The 20,739-nt window shown below is 35.5% G+C and overlaps 1 protein-coding gene, 1 long non-coding RNA gene and 1 pseudogene across 5 annotated transcripts; 1 reads left to right on the forward strand and 2 right to left on the reverse strand.

Moving 5' to 3' along the window:
- Positions 1–6,970: 6,970 nt before the first annotated feature.
- Positions 6,971–8,445, reverse strand: LOC147384296 (uncharacterized). Its single transcript, XR_015172707.1, has 4 exons — positions 8,324–8,445; positions 8,046–8,180; positions 7,684–7,938; positions 6,971–7,603 (listed from the first exon to the last, which is right to left on the reverse strand). It is a non-coding gene; the product is annotated as an uncharacterized LOC147384296 (long non-coding RNA).
- Positions 8,446–8,569: 124 nt separating this feature from the next.
- On the reverse strand, positions 8,570–10,598 carry LOC147384297 (pyrophosphate-energized vacuolar membrane proton pump 1-like; annotated as a pseudogene). The gene is made up of 6 exons (XR_015172449.1): positions 10,328–10,598; positions 9,762–10,223; positions 9,288–9,666; positions 9,089–9,176; positions 8,669–8,999; positions 8,570–8,599 (listed from the first exon to the last, which is right to left on the reverse strand). The product of XR_015172449.1 is annotated as a pyrophosphate-energized vacuolar membrane proton pump 1-like (transcript).
- A 3,680-nt stretch (positions 10,599–14,278) lies between these two features.
- On the forward strand, positions 14,279–18,642 carry LOC147384298 (AP2-like ethylene-responsive transcription factor AIL1). 3 transcript variants are annotated; one of them, XM_086425800.1, is made up of 9 exons: positions 14,279–14,689; positions 14,905–14,965; positions 15,061–15,279; positions 15,798–15,894; positions 16,015–16,103; positions 16,219–16,292; positions 16,496–16,546; positions 16,726–16,802; positions 17,224–18,642. In XM_086425800.1, the coding sequence occupies exons 5-9, from the start codon at positions 16,026–16,028 to the stop codon at positions 17,718–17,720; spliced, it is 777 nt and encodes a 258-aa protein (XP_086281926.1). In that variant the 5' UTR covers positions 14,279–14,689; positions 14,905–14,965; positions 15,061–15,279; positions 15,798–15,894; positions 16,015–16,025; the 3' UTR covers positions 17,721–18,642. The 3 variants fall into 3 exon arrangements, with proteins under 3 accessions (XP_086281926.1, XP_086281927.1, XP_086281925.1); XM_086425801.1 differs by having other exon boundaries at positions 14,279–14,965; XM_086425799.1 differs by having other exon boundaries at positions 14,279–15,279.
- Positions 18,643–20,739: the final 2,097 nt, after the last annotated feature.

Raw genomic sequence — 20,739 nt, forward strand, 5'->3', positions numbered from 1 at the left:
GCTTCCCCATCCCTTTCTTTTTTAGGTAAGACAATTGAGATTATACGTGCTGCTTTGTGGATAATTAGATTATAGTGCCTACTAGGTGTTATTCTCATATTACATAATCAAATATCAAGTTAAATTACAATAATTAATCACCATATATTAAATTACAAGTAACCACATGTCTATATAACACAATCAAGGTAACGATGATGAAAAGTGAAGGAAGTCAGTTTAGAAGGAATAAAAAAATAAATAAAATAGAATAAAAAGTGAAGGACAAATTTGCTAGAACTATGGACTGTCTACCATATTATGTATGTCAATCATCTCCTTATAAAAAAAAGAAAAAAAGAAAAAGAAAAAAGAAAAAAAGCAAAACGCATGCAATCATTTCATGTCAAAGGCTACTCTTATTAGCTTCGTCTTGTGTTTCATTCCAATATCTCTTCACTGATCTATACTAGTTGTATTGAATTTTGTATACGATTTCTAAATTGTTCACTACTACCATTGTGACAAAGTTCAGACTTGGGAAAGTATTGGTGGGGGTCGGTTTGGTTTAATTGGGAAAAGATTTAGAAAAAATTCGGGGATTATAAGAATAATGTTTTTAGGCAATAAAGAGGATGTATTAGGGAGTTTCGAGGGATGGAGAGAGAGGGAGTTAGGAATGAATCAATAGATGTGGAAAAGAATATTTCAATTCAATGATTCACTGATTAATTTCATGAATCGTTAACTGAATTGATTGGGCAGGCAACCCTTTATTTACTGAAATTTTCAGGAAAAAAAGAGGTACTTTGTGACAGTGGCTGCTACTAGTATTTGCTTCTATTGTTTGGAATAGATTGGTTTAGGCTTATTGCATATTCTGCTAATCATCATGATGTAGGTTGTGGAGGTACGGGCAATATCATGTGTCTAGAATGTGGAGGGCGAGGTCATCTTTGAGCTAAATAATGTTTATTCGATTTATGATTCTGCCTTTCTACTTTTAAAGATTGGGTGCAGAAGATCCAAATGAAGTCAGGTACTTTTCACAGTTATGTTTAGTTGGAATCTTTCACAAGAATATCTAGTGAACAGTGGACACCTTCTTTGTTGCTATCTTTGTTATAGTGTTATCTTGTTTGTTTCTAAATTGAAGATGAAGTTATTTATTTTGAATTCGTCAAAGTCGTGGCTAGATTCTGACTCCTTTTGGATTGAAGTTATTGAAACAGTGCATCATGATTCTCATGTTCACAGATTTAAATGACAAATCTTATCAAATTGCAGGCTGGCTGGCTGTCCAAGCCCCAACAATAACTCATTGACTCATATTAATTTTCGGGACCTTATCGGATCATCTTTGTAACAGTTTCTGCTATCTTACTATTGAGGAACGATTCCCTATTTGTTATATCATGTGGATCACATTTAAATTCTTCCCCTGTAATTTAATATAAATTAGTGAAACCATTATCTTACTAAGATAATAAGATTTTAGTCATCTTTTATCTTTTCTGATTTAATCACAGAAGTACCTAAAGGTTGAGACTTAATTAATATACTCAAAGTTGCATTGCAATAATGTTCAACAAACAGGCCAAAACACAAGGAAAGAAGCAGAAGAAACACAAAATACCAACTAATACACATGCACTCACATTATCATTAAAATCAACGAAAAAAAATGCATAATTTCAAATCAACAGCAAATTTCACAGATAAGGATAAAATTTCCTTAAAGAAGATAAATGAATTTCATTCCAGAAACTAAAAAAAAATCAGTGAGGATCGTTAAAATCATACCAAAAATCGAGCTGATGAGTAGAGCCAACGATGAGTGAACCTTCGAATCAATACTGGAATCGCAGAATCCGTAACAGAACTTTGAGATCTGCGAATAAATAAAGGTTAAGAAGTGATCAATCAACATCTGTGGAATGAAAATCTATTCACCATTAGAAACCTCCATTATTCAAGGAAAACCTAGCTTAAATTCAAGAAATAGATAGAGATCATTCTCAAATAGATGTAGAAAACATTATGCCTAAGAGAGAGAGAGAGAGAGAGATATAGAGAGAGAGAGAGAGAGAGAGAGAGAGAGCATTACCGCACGAACCTCGCCTGGTTTCGTAAGTTCGAAACTCAAAGTCGTGAGAGAAGAAATCGAAATCAGACTTATGCTTTAGAGATTTAAAACCCTAGGGCTTCATTTAGGGGAAGAAGAAACAAAGAAGATACAGAGAAGAAACGGAGAAGATACAGAGAAGAACTCGAATAGAAGAAATCGAATATCAGATTTGGTAAAGTTGGTGCGGCAATAGTGATAATCAAATTTTATTTACGCCACACCAATCGGTGTATACATAGTAAACTTTGGTGTGGCAATAGTGATTCTTTTACTAATTAAAAGACGGATTAAATTAGTTGTTAATAAACGATTATTATAATCGTCATTAGCGGTTAAACAATTGGTGAAAGCCGTCGTATATAAACGACGGCTTTAGTCCGTCGTTTTTTCCGCACTATTTAGTCGTTCTTGACTGTTTGTGACGTAGTGCCAAATTGAACCATAACAAAGATATGCCAAATAAAAATATTCAACATCCCAATCAATGATCGACAATAAAGCCAAAAGAATGATAAAAATCAAGGACACTGACTTGCTTGGTGCTAGAGTTTGGTTTTCCTCAAAAACAAATTCTCAACTTTACCCCCACTAATAGTACATTATTGACTGATCCATCCTCTTATCGACGTCTTGTGGGCCTCTCATCTATCTCACGGTCACTCAACCATACATTGCCTATTCAGTACACATTTTAAGTCAATTCATGCAAGCTCCCTGCACTAGCACATGGATGCTACATGAGTTCTATGTTATTTGAAAGCGTCACATGGAAAGGGGATTCTTCTCTCTTCTTCTAGCTCTCTTCATTTAAGTGGTTTTTGTGATTTTGATCGGGTTGGCTGTCCTACAACTCGTCATTCTACTACATACTATTGTATTTTGCTTGATTCCAATCCGATATCTTGGAAGACTAAAAATAGCCCACTATTGCTCGCTCCTCTATAGATGCAGAATTTTGCACCATGGTGACTATCACTTCTGAACTTCAATGGCCCAAATATCTTCTTGTTGATTTTGGCATCCCGCACTTTGCACCTATCACCCTTTATTGTGACAATCAGGCAGTCATTCACATTGTTGAAAGCCTAGTGTTGCACGAAACACATTGAACTCGATTGTCTCTTCATTCGTGAAAAGATCCAATCCAACTTACTTGTTCATTGTATATTCAATCCTCCAATCAAATTGCAGACATTTTCAACGTACAAATCCCTGGGCAAGGATCCTTTCCATCTCTTGATTAGCAAGTTAGGCATCATGATCCACCTTGTGGGGGAGTATTAGAAATATTAGCTTGCCTATGAAATCAGGGAAGCCAGATTTGGGGGATTTTATCCCAATCTTTTCCATCTTCATTGTTTCCATATAGTTTGGATTCTTTGTAACAAAAAGATAAAAATATTTTTTTATATATATATTTATCTTTTCTTAATTGATGTAATATTCTCTATAAATTAAAATACAATTCCAGCCGGTTTCAATAGAGGAATGAATTTCAAACTCTATGTTCTTCCTAGTTCTGAAAGTGTATAATTAATATAAAATATTTATATATTATCTTAAGGTCTTGTTAACGTGTGCCCTAAGGGCATACGATAAAGTCCTATGAATACACTTTGAAAATTGAACTTTGTATCGAAAATGCCCTTAAAAAAATTATTTTTTACCAAAAATACTCTCAGATTCTAATTTCCAAGTGCATGTATTGCACGTAGAACCCATTAATCAGGTGGGCCTAATATTGGTTCTAGGTTTAATGTGCGAGGACCGAGCCAAACATTAATGGGCCAGTGGGGTCAAGGATTGTGCATCAGAATAAAAGAATTGGATTTTAGTCTAACTCCGGGTACCATAGTTTACGAAAAATGCTGGAATGACAAGACACAAAGGTGACAAAAATGTGGTGGTGGCGTGTAAATAACCATAGATTCTTTTTACTCATATCTCACGAAAAAGCGTCTAATGTAATGTGCACGACACCACATCATTTTGTCACCACTGTGTCTCTGTTTGCACGACTCATAGTTTAATGCTCTTCAAACATTTACTATGGTTTTCATTAGCCTTTGATGGACACTAAGGTCGAAAAGTCTTCTAAGAAAAATTAAGAGACTGGTCCTATAATGTTTGTTAGGTTGGAATTTTGGCTATGTTTCACTTTCGAAATAAAATAATAATTTTTATTTTCATTATTACTAAGCAATTTTAATAGAGACCTACTATTGCCACACCAACTTTTACTAATGCCGCACCAATTCCTATATAAATCACAAAAAAATTACCTTGTTGGTATGGCGTTAGTAAATGTTGGTGTGGCAATAGCAACCCTCTTTTAATATTGCTCCAAAAATAGCTGGACTCCAACCTAGTATGACTTTCCGAACTTTAACACTAATGCTGGGTGACATTGGATTTACTGCCATTCTCACATTTCTGATGTGGAGGTGCGCGCATAAGCGTAGATGCTTTTTACTTGTATCTTGAGGAAAAACTTCTAAAGTTATGTGTGCACTCCACATCAGAAATGTGAATAAATCCCAATGTCACCCCAGCATGATTGGAACTTTAATTGGCAAGTGGCTCTTCTTCAAGATCATAATTGGCAATTTGTAATTGATTTGTCGCAGTTGGCTAGAGTGATTCAAACAATATGTACTCCGTTCACCATTCAATAAAAAGGGAAAATCACTTAAAGATCTTAACTGAAAGGTTTTTGTCTAAATTATCCTTAAGTTTTGGGCGGTATCTAAATAATCCATTTAGTAAAAATTTTCTTTCTTAATGATTCTTCGACCTTATCTCAAGTTATAATGCCTTTGAAATACGCAAACTATCCATTTTTCTCATCTTTTTCACATAATTCGGTTTTCTAATGACGATTGCTATCATTTCCAACAATCTTTGATCATGAATGAAAAATGGGGAATGATACTCTCTTTATTATGAACATAAATCTAGATCACATTACAGCATCAAGTTCACCACTTTTAGTATCTAGTTTAACATTTTTTTGTCGAAGTCACCAACTAGTGTCGAGTTCACCACTTTTTATTGTCTAGTACAACATTTAATTATTGTTGAGTTCGACAATATTTTCATATATAAAAAAAACGTCAAACTCGACAATAAAATGTTTTACTAAACAATAAAAAGTGGTGAAATCGACACTAAGTGACGAGTTTGACAATAAAAATGTTGAAATAGATTAAAAAAGAAAAATAGTGGTGAACTCAACATTGTAAATGTGATCGAGATTTATTTATTTATTTATGTTTGAGTTTGATACTGAGTAAACTCCTCGATATACCTAAAATGCATAAATCATAGTTGCGAGTCAAAATTAACAACATAATCATAAATAAAAAATTTAGAATCTCAATTTCTTTCTTCATTTTCTTTTTATAAATCATCAAAATAAATAAATAAATAACAAACATCCAAATCTTCAAAATTAAGAGTACATCATTCTCCTATCGTTATTTATCATAAAAAAATCATCAAAAAATGATCACATTGGAAAACCTTACTATGTGTAGAAGATGAGAAAAAGACTAGTTTGGGGGTATTTCAAAATCATTAAAATTGACAAATGAGATTCATAGACTATTTAGAAAGAAACTGGCCTTCACCAAATTCCTCTAAGTAATTTTCCCAAAAATATTTAAATAAATAAATTCAAACAAATTTTTTTTTTCCGCTTCAGCGGTCACACATGTCTAAGTTTAAGGTTCCGAATACCTGTTATTTTTTAATCGGATCAATACATGCTGAGTTTGAGTTAACTTGGATGATATCAATTTTACATGAAAGACTTGAGTTATCCCGAACTAGTTCAAACAAAATATAAGGTTGACCTAGTTTTAGTTCCTAATATTATCAAGTTACTGATCTCACTAAAAACAGGTTTACAATGAGAAAAATGGAAAAAATGAATAATTAAGAATTGGTCAATTTTATTTATATTTAAAAGAATAAATGAATTTTCCTGTGGTAATTGATAGGAGACAACTTTCAAAGGGGAGACCTCAAAGACTACTGCCATACAATATGTATTAAAAAAAAAAGAAAAAAAAAAAAAAAAAAAAAAGAAGAAGAAGGAAATACAAAAAAGGCTAATGGCACGTTGTAGATATCAGATTCCTAATTCTTTGGTGCATCACATGGCAATTTGTTTGGGCCATTGCCCATTAATATTTGTCCTTGCAATTGATTAAAGCATTATTTCATAGTGGGGATCTCTGTAAAGGACCATGTGTGAATTTTGAGCCCATGATAACTGAGATACTATCATTGAAATCATTAATCAGCCTATTTCTATTTTGTAGATCAATGGGCCGAAGATTACAATCCAAAGGAGGGCAGGAGTGTGATTACATGTAATCCAACTATATATGCCTCAAAAACGTCCAAATCTAAATGAGTTAGGCTACCATGACAGGGTAAGACTGGTTTCGTTCCATGGACGGTCATGTTGTGCCAAGTAACATCTCAGCGCTCTAGAGTTCATGGAAAGATTTAGGTTTTTATAAAAAAATAATAATAATTATAATAATCATGGTAGAATTTATTTTTTTGCACATGATCGACGATTTGAAAAATGAATAGCCACTGAACTACCACTACGTCATAATGAGCTAAAAACGACTGCTCAAACAGTCGTAAAACGAGTCGTTTTAAAAGGAGTGATTTTTTAATTGTAAACAGTCGGCAAAAACGACTGTCCTTGACAGTCGGAAAACAACGACTGTCTTAGACAGTCGGAAAAAATGAGTGTTTTGGACAGTCGGAAAAAACGACTGTTAATGACAGTCGCTTTTCTGGATTTATTATATAAAAAAAAAAATTTACATTTTTGAATTTCTAATTTAAAAAAGAGATTTACATTCATCAGCCATTACTGCAATCTCTTTCACAATGTTCAAGGGATTTACATCTCATTTAACCTCCATTTGCACATCTACATCCCTCTTTCCAACTAATGTTCACACACAACCTTCCATAAAAACCCTCCTGCTCTCTTTAACACAGCAGCAGCACATGTGCTACTTTTTGTTTTGCCACCTCCACCTTTGCTGCCATGTTCTTAATAACCAGCTGTTATTCTCATCTTAAGCCACAGCTGCAGCCCACACAACAGCTCATACTGCCAAGCAAGCACACAGTTGCCACCTCTCCAATGACTTGACACCCATCTTGCTACCAACACCCACTTGCCACTTCATATTGTCATTCCTTTAATAGAAACAACTCTTGACACCTCTGTTTCTCACAAGCTGCAGCCACCATTTGCTTTCTGTCATTTCATTCTTTCCATTTGTTGGCACAACAACTGTTGTCACCTTCTTTTGATATTAGCTGCTACCTTCCAATTCCATTGCCTACACTTCATGTTACCTTCTCTATCAAGCATGGAAGAAATATTGCTGCTTCTGATTCTGTCAGTGTATAGCCCTCATCTTTCAGAGCATCAAAAAGTTCAGGAAGAAACTCCAACACCTAATTGATCAACGATAAGGTCAAAGGTAATTATATCATAAAGGAAATTTTAACAATACATTCATAAAAATAACGTGCACCTTTAACAGGCATGTCGTGTTCGACTCACAGAAGCGCAAAACAAACCACCTAAAAAGTATATCGAGAAGTTCAATTATTTCCTCTCTAAGAAGAAAAAAAAAATTCGTAAGGGCAACCCTTTGGCAAATTAGCAGCTATAACATTAAAAGCAAAGTCGCCTTCTGCAACAACTCAAGCCCATCAACTTGCTTCTTAAAATCCATGCTCAGAAGCCGCGTATGTAGATCTTCTCTAAAATATTTAGTAAAATCACTCTGCAGCTACGGTCCAACTATTAGACTACCCACAGAAGGTAAGGATAAAGTTTAAAATTAAAAAGAAAAAAAACCAAGAAAATCCTCTATGAACATTCAACACAAACCTCAAGATCTTGAATTTGCTCCAACCGGGGTTCTTCAAATTTAAACCTGGGTACAACCATTCTCTCCCTATTTGTCTGGAAATTGGAAACTGTCACAATTTGTCTGGCACATCGTGCTTCACCATCTAAAACCATCTATAATAAAGTACACAAGCAAGCAATCATAATTGTTTCTGAACCATATATGAATCACAGAAGATGAAGAAAAAGCTAAAAACCCATTTCTACATTATTCTCAAATATAAGAAAAGAAAGTTTTCCAAGGTAAGTAACAAAACCTTCAATATGTTTGGGTCCTTCCATGGACCCCTTATCAGACCTAAGGCAACCCCCCTGATCTGCACAGGTACATGTACCACCAAGAAATTCTGGCAACTCACTGAAAACAAAGACAATCCAGAAATTTTAAAACATATATGTAAAATTAAAATATGAAATAGAGTTATAGAAACTCGATCAAAATAAACCTGCACTCTGATACAGAGATGCACATCACTCAAAATACCTCACCTGCCAGAACGAAACTACCCAGTTGCTGATCCGATGGCAAAGCCCTTGGAAACAAAAAGACATTAAAATTAGTAACAGCATGAAGAAACAGAAGGATTGCGATAAGATAATACCTTTCCTATAGCGGCTGTGGTGTTTCCGGCGGCATCAAGGGCATCAGTTCTCCCTCGAATCCTGTGACTCATGCCTGCCATCTCAGCAATGCCTCCAGCATTGTCACTAATGGGTCCATAAGCATCAATGGCCAATCCGGTAGCAATGGTTCTCAGCATTCCAAGAGCAGCTACGGCAATGCCGTACATAGCAGCCAAGCTGAAACTGACAAAAATACTAATAGCAATGGCAAAAATCGGAATAATCACAGATTTGTATCCCAAAGCAAGACCAAAGATAACGTTGGTACCAGCTCCAGTTCTGCATGAATCAGCAACATCTTGTACAGGGCTGTAAAATGAAAGACAGATTTTTGTTAAGATATAAATTATTATGCGACAGAATTGAAGAGGAACAGAAGGTTTACTAAGATTAGTTACCTCTATGCATTGCTAGTGTAATACTCGGTTACAAATCCAATAACCAGTCCAGCCCATAAGCCAATGGCAACACAGAAGAATAGTTCCCCGCAATTGGAGTCTCTGTCAATATATTTTATTATTTTGAAACAACCAAAATATATGTAAAAAAAATTGCAAATATCTTGAAAAAGCATGAAGAACAGTTATGGAGCATACCAGTTCTTCACAACCTTCTGGACTCCAAAATTGAAGATTGTGAAGGACGTTGGGAGGGCAACCCAACTAACAACAGCAATTCCAACAGTCATAAGAGCAGTGGAGATAATGAATTGCTTCTTCAAGGCAAGCTCAATTTCCTTGACAGCCTTGATTTCAAAGAAATCAGTTGCAAATAGAGTGGTGATTAAGCAAACAAGGATGCCCATGGAGCTGATGAGCAAGGGATAACACATTGCAGTGAACTCAAGGTTGATCCCAAATGAGGAGATGGAGGTAACAACAAGAGCAGCACATGAGGACTCAGCATAAGAGCCAAAAAGATCAGATCCCATCCCAGCAATATCCCCAACATTATCACCAACATTGTCAGCGATCACCTTTAAGAAGAAAGCAAAGATATAATTAGGCCATAATAAACCCTGGAATTTAAAAAAACTAGAGATTCACAGGAGGAAAAAATGATGTTTCTCACAGCAGGATTTCTTGGGTCATCCTCGGGAATGTTTCTTTCGACCTTGCCACACCAACATCAGCAGCTTTTGTGTAGATACCTCCACCAACTCTACCGAACAAAGCCATGGAAGATCCACCAAGACCATAACCAGTAATAGCCTCAAAAAGGCCTTCCCAGTCATCACCATAGTAAATCTTGAAGAGATTGATGGTAATGTAAAGAACCAAAAGTCCGTTAGCAGCGAGGAGAAAACCCATAACTGCACCAGACCTGAATGCAGTGATAAAAGCCTTCCCAACACCCTTCCTTGCCTCAAGCGTGGTTCTGGCATTTGCATAAGTTGCAATCTTCATTCCAAGGAAACCAGATACCACTGATGTGACAGCACCAAGCACGAAAGACACGGTGCTGAAGATAGCGTTGGCGAGAGCAGACTTGCACATTTTGTCTATGTTGAAGGTGAAAGGTTGTGTCTTTGTACTGAAGCTTTCCACGGAGCCAAGGAATAGGAAAATTTGATGTCAGATATATCGTACAACCTTTTCGAGGTAGCTGGTTTGCATTACAGAAAATAAGATGCATACCTTGATGCAAGGTGCCTGGTAGCAGCTGTGGAGCAATTCATTTCATGTTCTGCATGGAGTATGAAGAGTACATCCAGAACACAAGCAAGTCGAGGATTGGGTTTGTAAGACCTGTCGCCCCTACAATTTTGGAAGGGAAATGACATCAACTAGCTTAGAGGATGCTCAAAATCCCAAAGTCAATTTATATTTCCTAAATGTGAAAAAGACCACAGACTGTCTTCTTATAATCATGTCGAGATTCACGACTTGTAAATATCTTTGGCCCTGATTGAAGAAAGTAGTATATGATCAGAAATGTTTGAAGAGCACTGGGAACAAGAAACAACATTTATAATTTTAAATGTAAAACATATAATTTTACCTCTTCCTTGGGACCATCCTTTTCCCTCCTCCTTTATCCGGGCTTGGGTCCGGCAATGTAAAATATATAAGACCAAATCAACGGTAGCTAAGATTCCATACCCAATTCTATATAACTCCTAGCATCACATGGCAAGCCTGTGTGGTAATTCAAATGTTCAATATCCAGAGCATACAAATACTGGAAGAAGAAGGGCTAGCAACAACATCAGGAAATCCTTTGATTCAAGATCCAGATACTATTAAATTCCTATGAAACATGACATTAATAAATTGCATTCACAAAAATATTTTTCACTGTTTTGTGATAAGGTCCCAATAATATCATTTTGGGACCGTAATTTCACCGAGATTACCATCGTATAAATACTAGTTCCCTTAAAATAATAATAAATTTATTAAATCCGAAATTAATGTGGCTAACAATAGTTTGTTACTAATTTCAGGTGAAAAGGGCACATTCGGAAACCAACAAAAGAAATAACAATTACTGTTACAACATGCGAGCAAAAAGGAAGCATCCGACAAAATCTTGAGGATTTTGGGCGCCACGTCACCGCGCCGCGGCTAGCCAAGACCGCGTCGCGGTCATTTCGAGGAATTTGTCCTTGAGATTTTTACAGAAGCTTCGGTGGTTGTAACTGATTGGGCCATTCGAATCGAATTATCCGCCAAATCACCCCGATTTCCCGAATACGAACATTATAAATTTGAGGGTTGATTTCAAAGAAGGGGCCCCCTCTTGGGTCCCTCTTAGACTTTTCTCTTCTATAATTTTCTTTAGTTTCTTCTTTTAATTCTCTGTAATTTTTCCTTTGGGTGAGCTTTTGAGAGGAGTGAGAACATCAAGAGTAATCCATTAGCTTTATTGTAACTCTTTTGAGAGATCATCAAGGAAGGAATCAAGTTGCAACACTATTCTACCTTCTCTTCTCCATCTATCATCTTCTTGCTTTTATTATTGTTGCAATATGATACTTGCGATGATCGGCTAGATCCTCTTTAAAGAGATCAAGGATGCCGGAGCAAGTTCATTCTACTCATGTTATTTCAATTCTATATTTCTGTGTTTAATGTTAAATCTATGAATCTCTTCATGATAAGATCATCTAACTCATGCTTCTAATTCAAGCTTTGATGAGTATTACTTAGATAAGTTCAAGAACACTCATGCTCTGTGATGAATGGAAGCATAAGTCGGATAATCTTGCCTAAATCAGAGATCTTCATGGATACTTTTGGGTTCCAATCAATGGATACATCAAATCATCTTCCGATCCACGAGCAATGACTTGCTACGTGGATTGAGTCATATTTAGAATTAATTAGCATTTTGGATGACTTGCAATGGTAGACTTGAGCTCTCTAAGCCCTTTCTCACTAGTTTCAATTTCTCTTTTCTATTGTTAATTTTCATTTTCTAATTTGCAACAAATCTGTTTTGTTTTTAAATGAATCTGTTTTCTAATTCTGTTTTTGTTTCTAACCGAATGAATCTTTGAATCCAAACTGTCCCTGTGGAACGAATTCGACTTGCCCAAAGTCTAAGTTCAAATCTTTATCTCTGCATCTTTATTGCAAGCTTTACAATCGATCATTTTGCATATTTTCTGCCTCCAAGATGGGAAGACCCATTTCTATTACCAATATATTGCCTCTTATGCGATAAACATGCCCAAATCTTTTTAGGACCTTTGATATAAAGTATAATGTTAATATATCTTTTTCTGGGCGGGCAGGTTAAACCCAAAAGAAGGATAAATCAATGACACCTACAACATGAACTCATCAAACTGAATATGTGAAATCAATGTAAACTTGATGAATGAAAGCATTAAATATCTCTCCAAAATACAAAATGGGAAAAAATAGTTAAAACATCTATATAATAAAACACAATTGTAGACCCTACTCTCTCCTTTATTCGTAAATATCCCTTTTAATTATGTTAATTATAAGGTTTAACAGGAAGCATCAAGCTAGTATAGTAGCTCCCCTCATTAAGGTTTCTATTCAGGCTTACTTTCGATATATTCTTGAATTCATATTTTCACTCTACTTGTTTCCAAGTTATGTATCTACTCACTTTCACTACAAGAAAACAGTGAATCAGGAACAAAATTATAAAAAGGATTTTATCCGTTTCTAATTAAAAACGGGTTTAAGCCGTTTTACATTTAAAAACCGTTTTATCTGCATTTTGTCTGACCTGATATCCGTATGATTAGGTGGAACGAAAGCTCTCTCAGTCGTCTCTCCTGATTGTGTCTCTCTCTCTCGATCACTGTCACTCGCTCATCTCTCTCTCGATCACTGTCACTCGCTCATCTCTCTCTCTCTCTCGATAGTCTCTCTGGATCTCTGTCGATCACCCTCGATCTCATCTCTCTCTCGCTCAGTCGCTCGGTCGATCATTTCTCGATCTCAGTCGCTCTCCCTCGATCTCATCTCTATCTCGTTCAATCGCTCGCTCAGTTGCTTGCTCGATTGATCTCTCGGGCTAGGTACTCTCTCTAATCCCTCTTTTCTTTATATAAATTGTATTAAGGATTTGGATTGAAGATTTTGATTTTTAGATGTGATTATACACAATTTTGTTAGTTCTATTATCGGTTGAGTATAAATAAGCTTCACGAGCTTGAGCTCTTCAGCGGTCTCCATCTGCAATCAAACAGCTTCTCGATCGATCTTTTTAGATCTGAATTCTTAATTTCGTGTTTCTTCAAATTTTCATTTTTATTTGTTGAATTTTTGGCTATTTATGGAAATTAATTGTTTGAAGAATCAAATATGGTGTGAATTTGTTTGATGTTTGTGACGTCTTTGAGGAATGAAGGATAGGAAAGCTGGATTTCAGTTTTGTTGTAGTGTGTGATTGTTTGGACTTTAATTGCAGGAATTTATGGTAGTTTTTTTTTAAAGAAAAAACTACTTTTATTCGGTTTGATTATCGATGTAATCAGAATTTTTCAGTTTTGTTCAAGTAAGTGTAAAATCATTTGATTATTGAAGTGTACTCTGTTGGACCTCTCTGTAATTTGAAAATCTGTTATTTTTAATTTCTTAGATCTAAGGGGATTTGATTTTCTATATATTTTGTATGGTGCATTTGTGCTTATTAACAATATAGACATATAAAATTTTTTATCGACAAGGAGAGACGAGGGGATTGTTTGGGAACATGAATTCATAGTTTGCTTCTTACACGTGTCCCTTCTTTTCTATGTAAGTTCTCAAAGTTTAAATATTTCAGATACATGCATCAGTAAGTATTGAAGTGAACTTACATTTTCTTTACTCCAAAAGGTTTTTTGTACTGATATTATGAGAAGGTTTTCATGCTCATTTTATCATTTCTTCAAATATCAAATGTGTTTGCAGAACTTGAATTAATTTGGACATTTAAGTGCTCAATAAATTTGTATTTTGGTACCTTGATTTTATTTGTTTAAGTTGGTAGGCTATTTCAATCACCTTCTAAATGACAGGATAAGCACTCTCATGCCCATTTATCCAAGCAATTCAAGCAACACACCATCCGTATAGTGTACATCAGTCTTACTACTGGAGTTCCCTCCCCATGTCTGATTATTCAGTGTACTAAAATAAAGTTCCACAAAAATAACTGCACCATATCCATGCCATCTCTGGGTAGCGCAGTTCACTTCAGTGTCAAACTTTGAATGTCAGTGCAATATGCTGGGCAGTGTCTGATATTGTTGTATGCATGTATGAGAGATCTTTTGGACCTCCCATATTTTCAGTTTTCTCTTATAAAGTAGGGTGACTGCCCCTGAATCCTTGTAATACTTCTTAAATACAAATCCTTTCTTAGTGGAAAAAAAAAAAAAGGAGGTCCGAGGGAACTCTTCACCCACTTGTCCTTTCACTTTGTATTTCTCTTCAATTTACACTGTACTTATCTTACTTCTATGTGTTTGTCAGGTCTGTGAAGGAATATAGAGAATTTAAGGAAAAATAGAAGAGAAGAGAAAAAGCGTATGCCTACTTTCCCTTACGAGTTATTTCCATAACTAGTGTACCCTTTTGGGGTTACACTCTTCTTTGTTCTTCTATATCATGCTTAGTTGGGCTTATTTTCATAATTAGTATTTCCTTGTGCCCATAGCTTCTTGTACTATCAATATCTTAAAATATTGCAGCTCTAATTACAGTGTTTTAATTATCATCCTGATTGCTGCAAGGGCTTCCAGGGTTGAGAACCAAGACGCTATCGATGCTTCTATTGTAAGCATGTTGGCTGATCCCAAGGAGGTAAGATATAGATAGAAAAAAAGGAAGAGTATGAAAACTTTTAGGCCTTTTGACTGATGAATGTTTCACCTCTCATTCTATTGTATGCTACTCAGGTGCCAATGATGTATCAATGATCCAAATAGCTGATGTGGGAATTGGCATCAGTGGCAAGAAGGAAGGCAAGCTGTGATGGCATCAGATTTTGCGATGGGGCAGTTCAGATTCTTGGTTCCCCTGTTATTGGTCAATGGCCATTGGAATTACCAACGTATGGGATACATGATATTGTACAACTTTTATAGGAACGTTGTGTTCGTTGTCATGCTATTCTGGTGAGTATTCTCTTGTGAGATATATTTTTTGCTTATCTAAATATTATAGAGCTTCTATTGGCACCGCAACTTCATGATATAATATTCCCTTGCTATTTCCAAATCCCAAAGCACTATTACATTCCCCTTAGTATTATTCTACACTGAACTTCATGATTTATTAGGGAATCTTTTATGCCTTTGAGGGCACCTTTGGGTGTTCTTGAAAATATGGGATTTCTTCCAACATAAAGGGAAAACAATAACTAATTTGAACTTTTTGATAAGTATAAAATTTTATTAAGAAATCGAAGAGAAAAGAAAAGATACAAACCATTCATAATGTTTTTCCATATTAGAAAAGGCCATATTTACCAATACATCTCGTTCTTTAAGGTGCACCTATACACATTGATCAAATTAGTATTTAAAACCATGTTCCAGGAATTTAAGGTTGTTGCATAACATATTCATTGGTTTTCCGAGGTTAACATATATAATGTTTAGTGCTTTCTGACCGAAGCACTGGTGTGATGTAGAGGAAGGGGTTCTAGGGCTCTTCTGAAGTGGTTTAAAAATGGAGCAGTTGTACATGATGCGTGCTACTATGTTCCTGTCCAATTGGAGGGTCCAGAGGTAGGCATTGCTCTTTTCTTTTCAGTTTTCTTTCAATTTCTGATAAATCTTTCTTTAACAAAGGATTTTTGATACTGTGCATCTATTACAATGAATTAAGTGACATTGGTTGTTGTGCAGGTGGGTATGATATGGAAGAAAAGGCAGCTAAGGCTTATGATTTAGCTGCACTTAAGAACTGGGGTCCTTCAACTCATATAAATTTCCCTGTGAGTTGGTTTATTTTTCGCATGTAAAGGTTCTTCATTCCTTTTTGTAACTATGGAAGATCAACATGATCAAAACCAGCTTTTGTATTTATTTAATTTTTCTTTTTATATTCAGCTGGGCACATATGAGAAAGAGCTTGAAGATCTGAAGAACATGACAAGACAGGAATTTGTAGCCAACTTAAGAAGGTATCCTCTCTCTCTCTCTCTCTCACATAGTGGACAATTCTTTATTGGAGTTTGTTGCTATATCTCATTCTCATCAAAGAAGAGTCTATTTTAGTGTTTGATGAGCAAGGAGTGTATATAAATTGATGTCATGTTGAACCACAAAATCATTTGATGCTATATAATAATTACTAACCTTTAGTTGTTTTTATTTGGTTTTTCAGGAAAAGCAGTGGTTTCTCAAGGGGAGCATCTGTATACCGAGGGGTGACGAGGTTCTGCTGAACAACTTTATTATTAAAGACTCCATTACTTACTTGTTGACAGCTTTACATTATCCTTAGCAATAATGGAGCAACATTATATATATGATATAATACATGTATTTTTTTTAAAAATAATTTTAATGAAAATTGCCCATGCCAACATGATCTATGTTTTTTAATAATTACAGACACCATCAGCATGGAAGGTGGCAAGCTAGAATTGGAAGGGTTGCAGGGAACAAAGACTTGTACCTTGGAACATTTAGTAAGCTTGTTTTTCTCTCTCCCAATTTGATATTGCTTTTCTTAAGTAATAGAAATGTCTACCAGACACTCCTTATATGATTCTAAAATTCTTCAAATTCCAAACACCAATTTGTTATTGAAGTTAACTCGGTCTAGATTTGATCAGTCAAGAATTTATATCTAGCTAAGAATTTTTTCTATTATTTTTTAAATAAATACTATTTGGGTTCTTATGTTCACAATCAAATATTAATACAATTCTTAATCTAAACTTTGTATTACTTGTTTCTATTACTGCCTGGCAATGCCATGGTTATCAAATATGTTTTGTCTAACATATGGTTCAAAATAGAGTTGAATGGAAAAATAGGATTAATCTGCCGACCCCAATTAAGACATGGACGTTCATAGTTTTCTAATTTTTTTTTTTTTTTTTACAGACACTCAAGAGGAAGCAGCAGAAGCCTATGATATTGCAGCAATCAAGTTCCGAGGGATAAGTGCGGTAACCAACTTTGACATCAGCAAATACGACGTAAAGCGAATTTGCTCAAGCAGCACACTTATTGGAGGTGACCTCGTGAAGCACTCACCAAAAGATTCCACCACTATTGTCCCTGATGAACGTTACTCGGCCCCGCCTGAGCATCTTCTTGCCTTAACAAATGGTGAGTCACCCGAAGAATTGACGGATATGGTATGGAACGACAATATAGATGAACAGCAACAACAGAACCCTAATGCCAATGACTTGAACCCTGGGAGTCCTAAACCTTCCACTGCTTCACAGGGTGAGTATGGAGGAGGGGGAGACTACTCTAATGCGTTCTTCTCTTCGCTTGCTCCAAAGTATGAAAGTCGTGGCAGCGACGATCATAATGCGAGCAATGGTGGGGTAGACAATGTGAATTTCATAAGAACAATAGGAATGGAATGAATGACAAGTCCCAAATCCAATGCTGGAGAGGGATGCGAAGTGAAGTCGGAGGGCTGTTGTCAAATGTGTCACATGTCTCGAGGTGTTGGAGAGTAGCTCTCCTTAGTAAGTTGTAATCATGTGTATTCAATGCAACCTTTCATTGAGTGCATCTGTGTAGTTTGAGTTAAATTTCCAATATCCTCACCTGATGCTTTGGATGATTAGTGTGCAGCATCGTTCGAGAAGCCCAAAGGACCAATTGAGGTACTAAATCATCGAATGCAGGTACTAATCTAATTTTTATATCCTAATAGACTAATGCTTCTATTGTGTTTTCTCTTTGATTGATGTGGTCTCCTCGTATAAGATACCATGCAAAGGATGCAGAGATCAATGCACTCACAATGTTGGCCATCCTACATGGTACTCTCCATTTTTCTCAAAAACTTGGTCATCAATTGTTCTTCTTATCTATACTCGAATGTAGGTGTCATTAACTGGCATGAAGATATTGAGAAGTGCTTAGCATTGGAGACTCACACCAGGCTTGCAACTGGAATGGCAATGATATTCCTCGATGACGCCGCCAAGGGATTGGATTGTACCATTTCGATCTGAGATTGTCTTCGTGACCCATCAGGTAATAGCCCTAGCCATTATTAGCATCAATTCATTGCTCTATGTTCTTATTAGTATCATACTCGCGTAACGTAAAATTTTTAATGACAAATTATCTCGAGAGAGTATCTAATGTGAAAGAAACAATCAGTCAGTCTTCGACAAGCCCTTTGATCTATTTTGGTAAGTTTTATCCGTGCTCTAAAATATTGCTTCCACATTTTTTGTCAAATCCCATTCATATGGGCGTATCTCTATTTTTTTTTTTCAAAAGTTTAGATATCAGTTTGTGATAATTTTAGATATCGGTTTGTAACCAATGTCTAAAGTCTCAAACTTTGGACATCAGTCTTATAGACATCGGATTTTAATCGATGTCTAACGTTTTTTTTTTTTTGTGTTAGTGCTTGCAGATTTGGAACGGTTTTTAACCGTTTCGAATTTTGAGTTTTGGAACGGTTTTCAACCGTTCCAAATATTGAGATCTAGCGACCCCTCGATTAGAGACGGTCGGCCAACCGTTTCATAGTCATTTTGGAACGGATATAAACCGTTCCTAATTTCCATTTTTTGTTGTAGTGTTTCAAATCGTCAATAGTATTAGATTTACTAAAGAGGAAAAAAAGAAACAAAAACTAGAACAAAATGAGCATTACCTTGACACATGACATGGGCGTAGTTGTCTATGTGCCATGGCCATGATACTAATTGAAAAATGACTTAAAAACTTAATGATTAATTATTAAAACTACTGCTGACTGGTAGATAGTATTCTTTTATCAGATAGAAAGAATCTAGAGTATTTTACCAAAATAAGCATGTCTTTTTTTAAATATTTATCAAGTATATAAACCCATAAACAAGAAAAAGGACCAGGTGAAGATAGAGCACCAGCAATGCTTAGCTTTGCATGGATCCCTGTTGAATACTTGGTAAGGATCAAGGTGAGGCACTGGAGAACCGAAAATATTGGTACTTGCAAGCCAATAAACTCTCTTGCAAGTTACCTGGCTCCGCTAATATGACTGATTGACCAGTAATGGAGGCTGCAAGGCCACTCTGCCACCAATCTATTATAATTATATTTATATATTTATAAGACTGAATGTTGCTTTGTCTTCCCAACCAGATTTGGAGGTGACCTTCTGGTTGAAAGAAAGCAAAGTTGTTGTTGTTGTTATTATGGTGTTGTGATTTGTAAGATTTTTATTATTATATGTATGAAGGCTTGAGAAAACTATTTGCATATATTTGTGTCCATGGATCTTTTGGTGGACTGTTACTTCATTGTGAATGCTTTTAGTGAACTGTTTGCATCTATTTGTGTCCAAGGACTCTAAGGTCAACAAAGATTGCAACCAACCTCAGTCCCACCCAAGACTGTAAAACTAGAGAGGAAAATTAAGATTCGATTCTTTTTGGAGACAAAAAGAAGTATTAGGTGGGGGAGTGGGCAGTGGTTGTAGAGAGGACTACAAAGTATAGATTCGATGGACAATAACCATTGTTGCTTATATGTAGAAAATGCTGGAACGAAGGCACAAGTAATTTAATAGATATATGCCATATGAGCACACATTATAAAGTAACTGAACCCCGAGAGATTCAAAGATGAAACCTATTGAAGCAAGCAATTTCATTTGCAAACACTAGGCATGCCACATGTCCTCTCGATTCAGTATCAATTCAAGACCAAATTTAAGCATAGTTCATCATTAGCTATAACTCACTCCAAAAAAAATTTGGGGTTATGACAACATGAACCATGTTTTGACATTCATGAAGGACTTTCTATTAATCAATGAAAGCTCGGCAAAGGGACAGTATGAATTTACAGACAGCTTGTAATCATCATCTACCTTAACCAAAATACAGAGATCATATATAAATTAAGGTACAAGTGGGGCATTCCTCCACTTTGTATCTAAAGGCTTTTGCACTTTTTCTACCAAATAAAAATGAACAAAGGCTTATTACTTTGGGATCTGTTTCCACCTTCACCCCCAAAGTGTTTCATTCTCTACTATACAAATGGTTAACACTTCACAGCTGCAACAAATCTTCAAATCAAAAGGAGAGGGTATGAAGAAAGAAACTCATTCGACTAAAATGACTGAAAAACTACTCATTACAATCCCTAACAAAGAGTCATTATACAAAACTAAAATAGATTCTTAGTTGGGCACCAAACAAAGAAAAAAGCTTCAGATTAAGATTTCTTTATAAAACTAAATTAGATGAAGATTTTATAATTAAATCAATTAAACAATTAACATCTAAGAATATATAGCATTTTGATAAATAACATTAAAATTAGAATCTTAAACCCTAAAATAATTGAGAACAATCTGAGTTTGGATCAAAAGCCTTAACATACCTTAAGATTAGATAAAAAACCTAGCAAAAACTCGCGTCAAAT

This window comes from Akebia trifoliata, chromosome 15 (assembly GCF_017979445.1).
Source record: "Akebia trifoliata isolate Shusen 1 chromosome 15, ASM1797944v1, whole genome shotgun sequence".
NCBI classification, from domain to species: Eukaryota; Viridiplantae; Streptophyta; class Magnoliopsida; order Ranunculales; family Lardizabalaceae; genus Akebia; species Akebia trifoliata.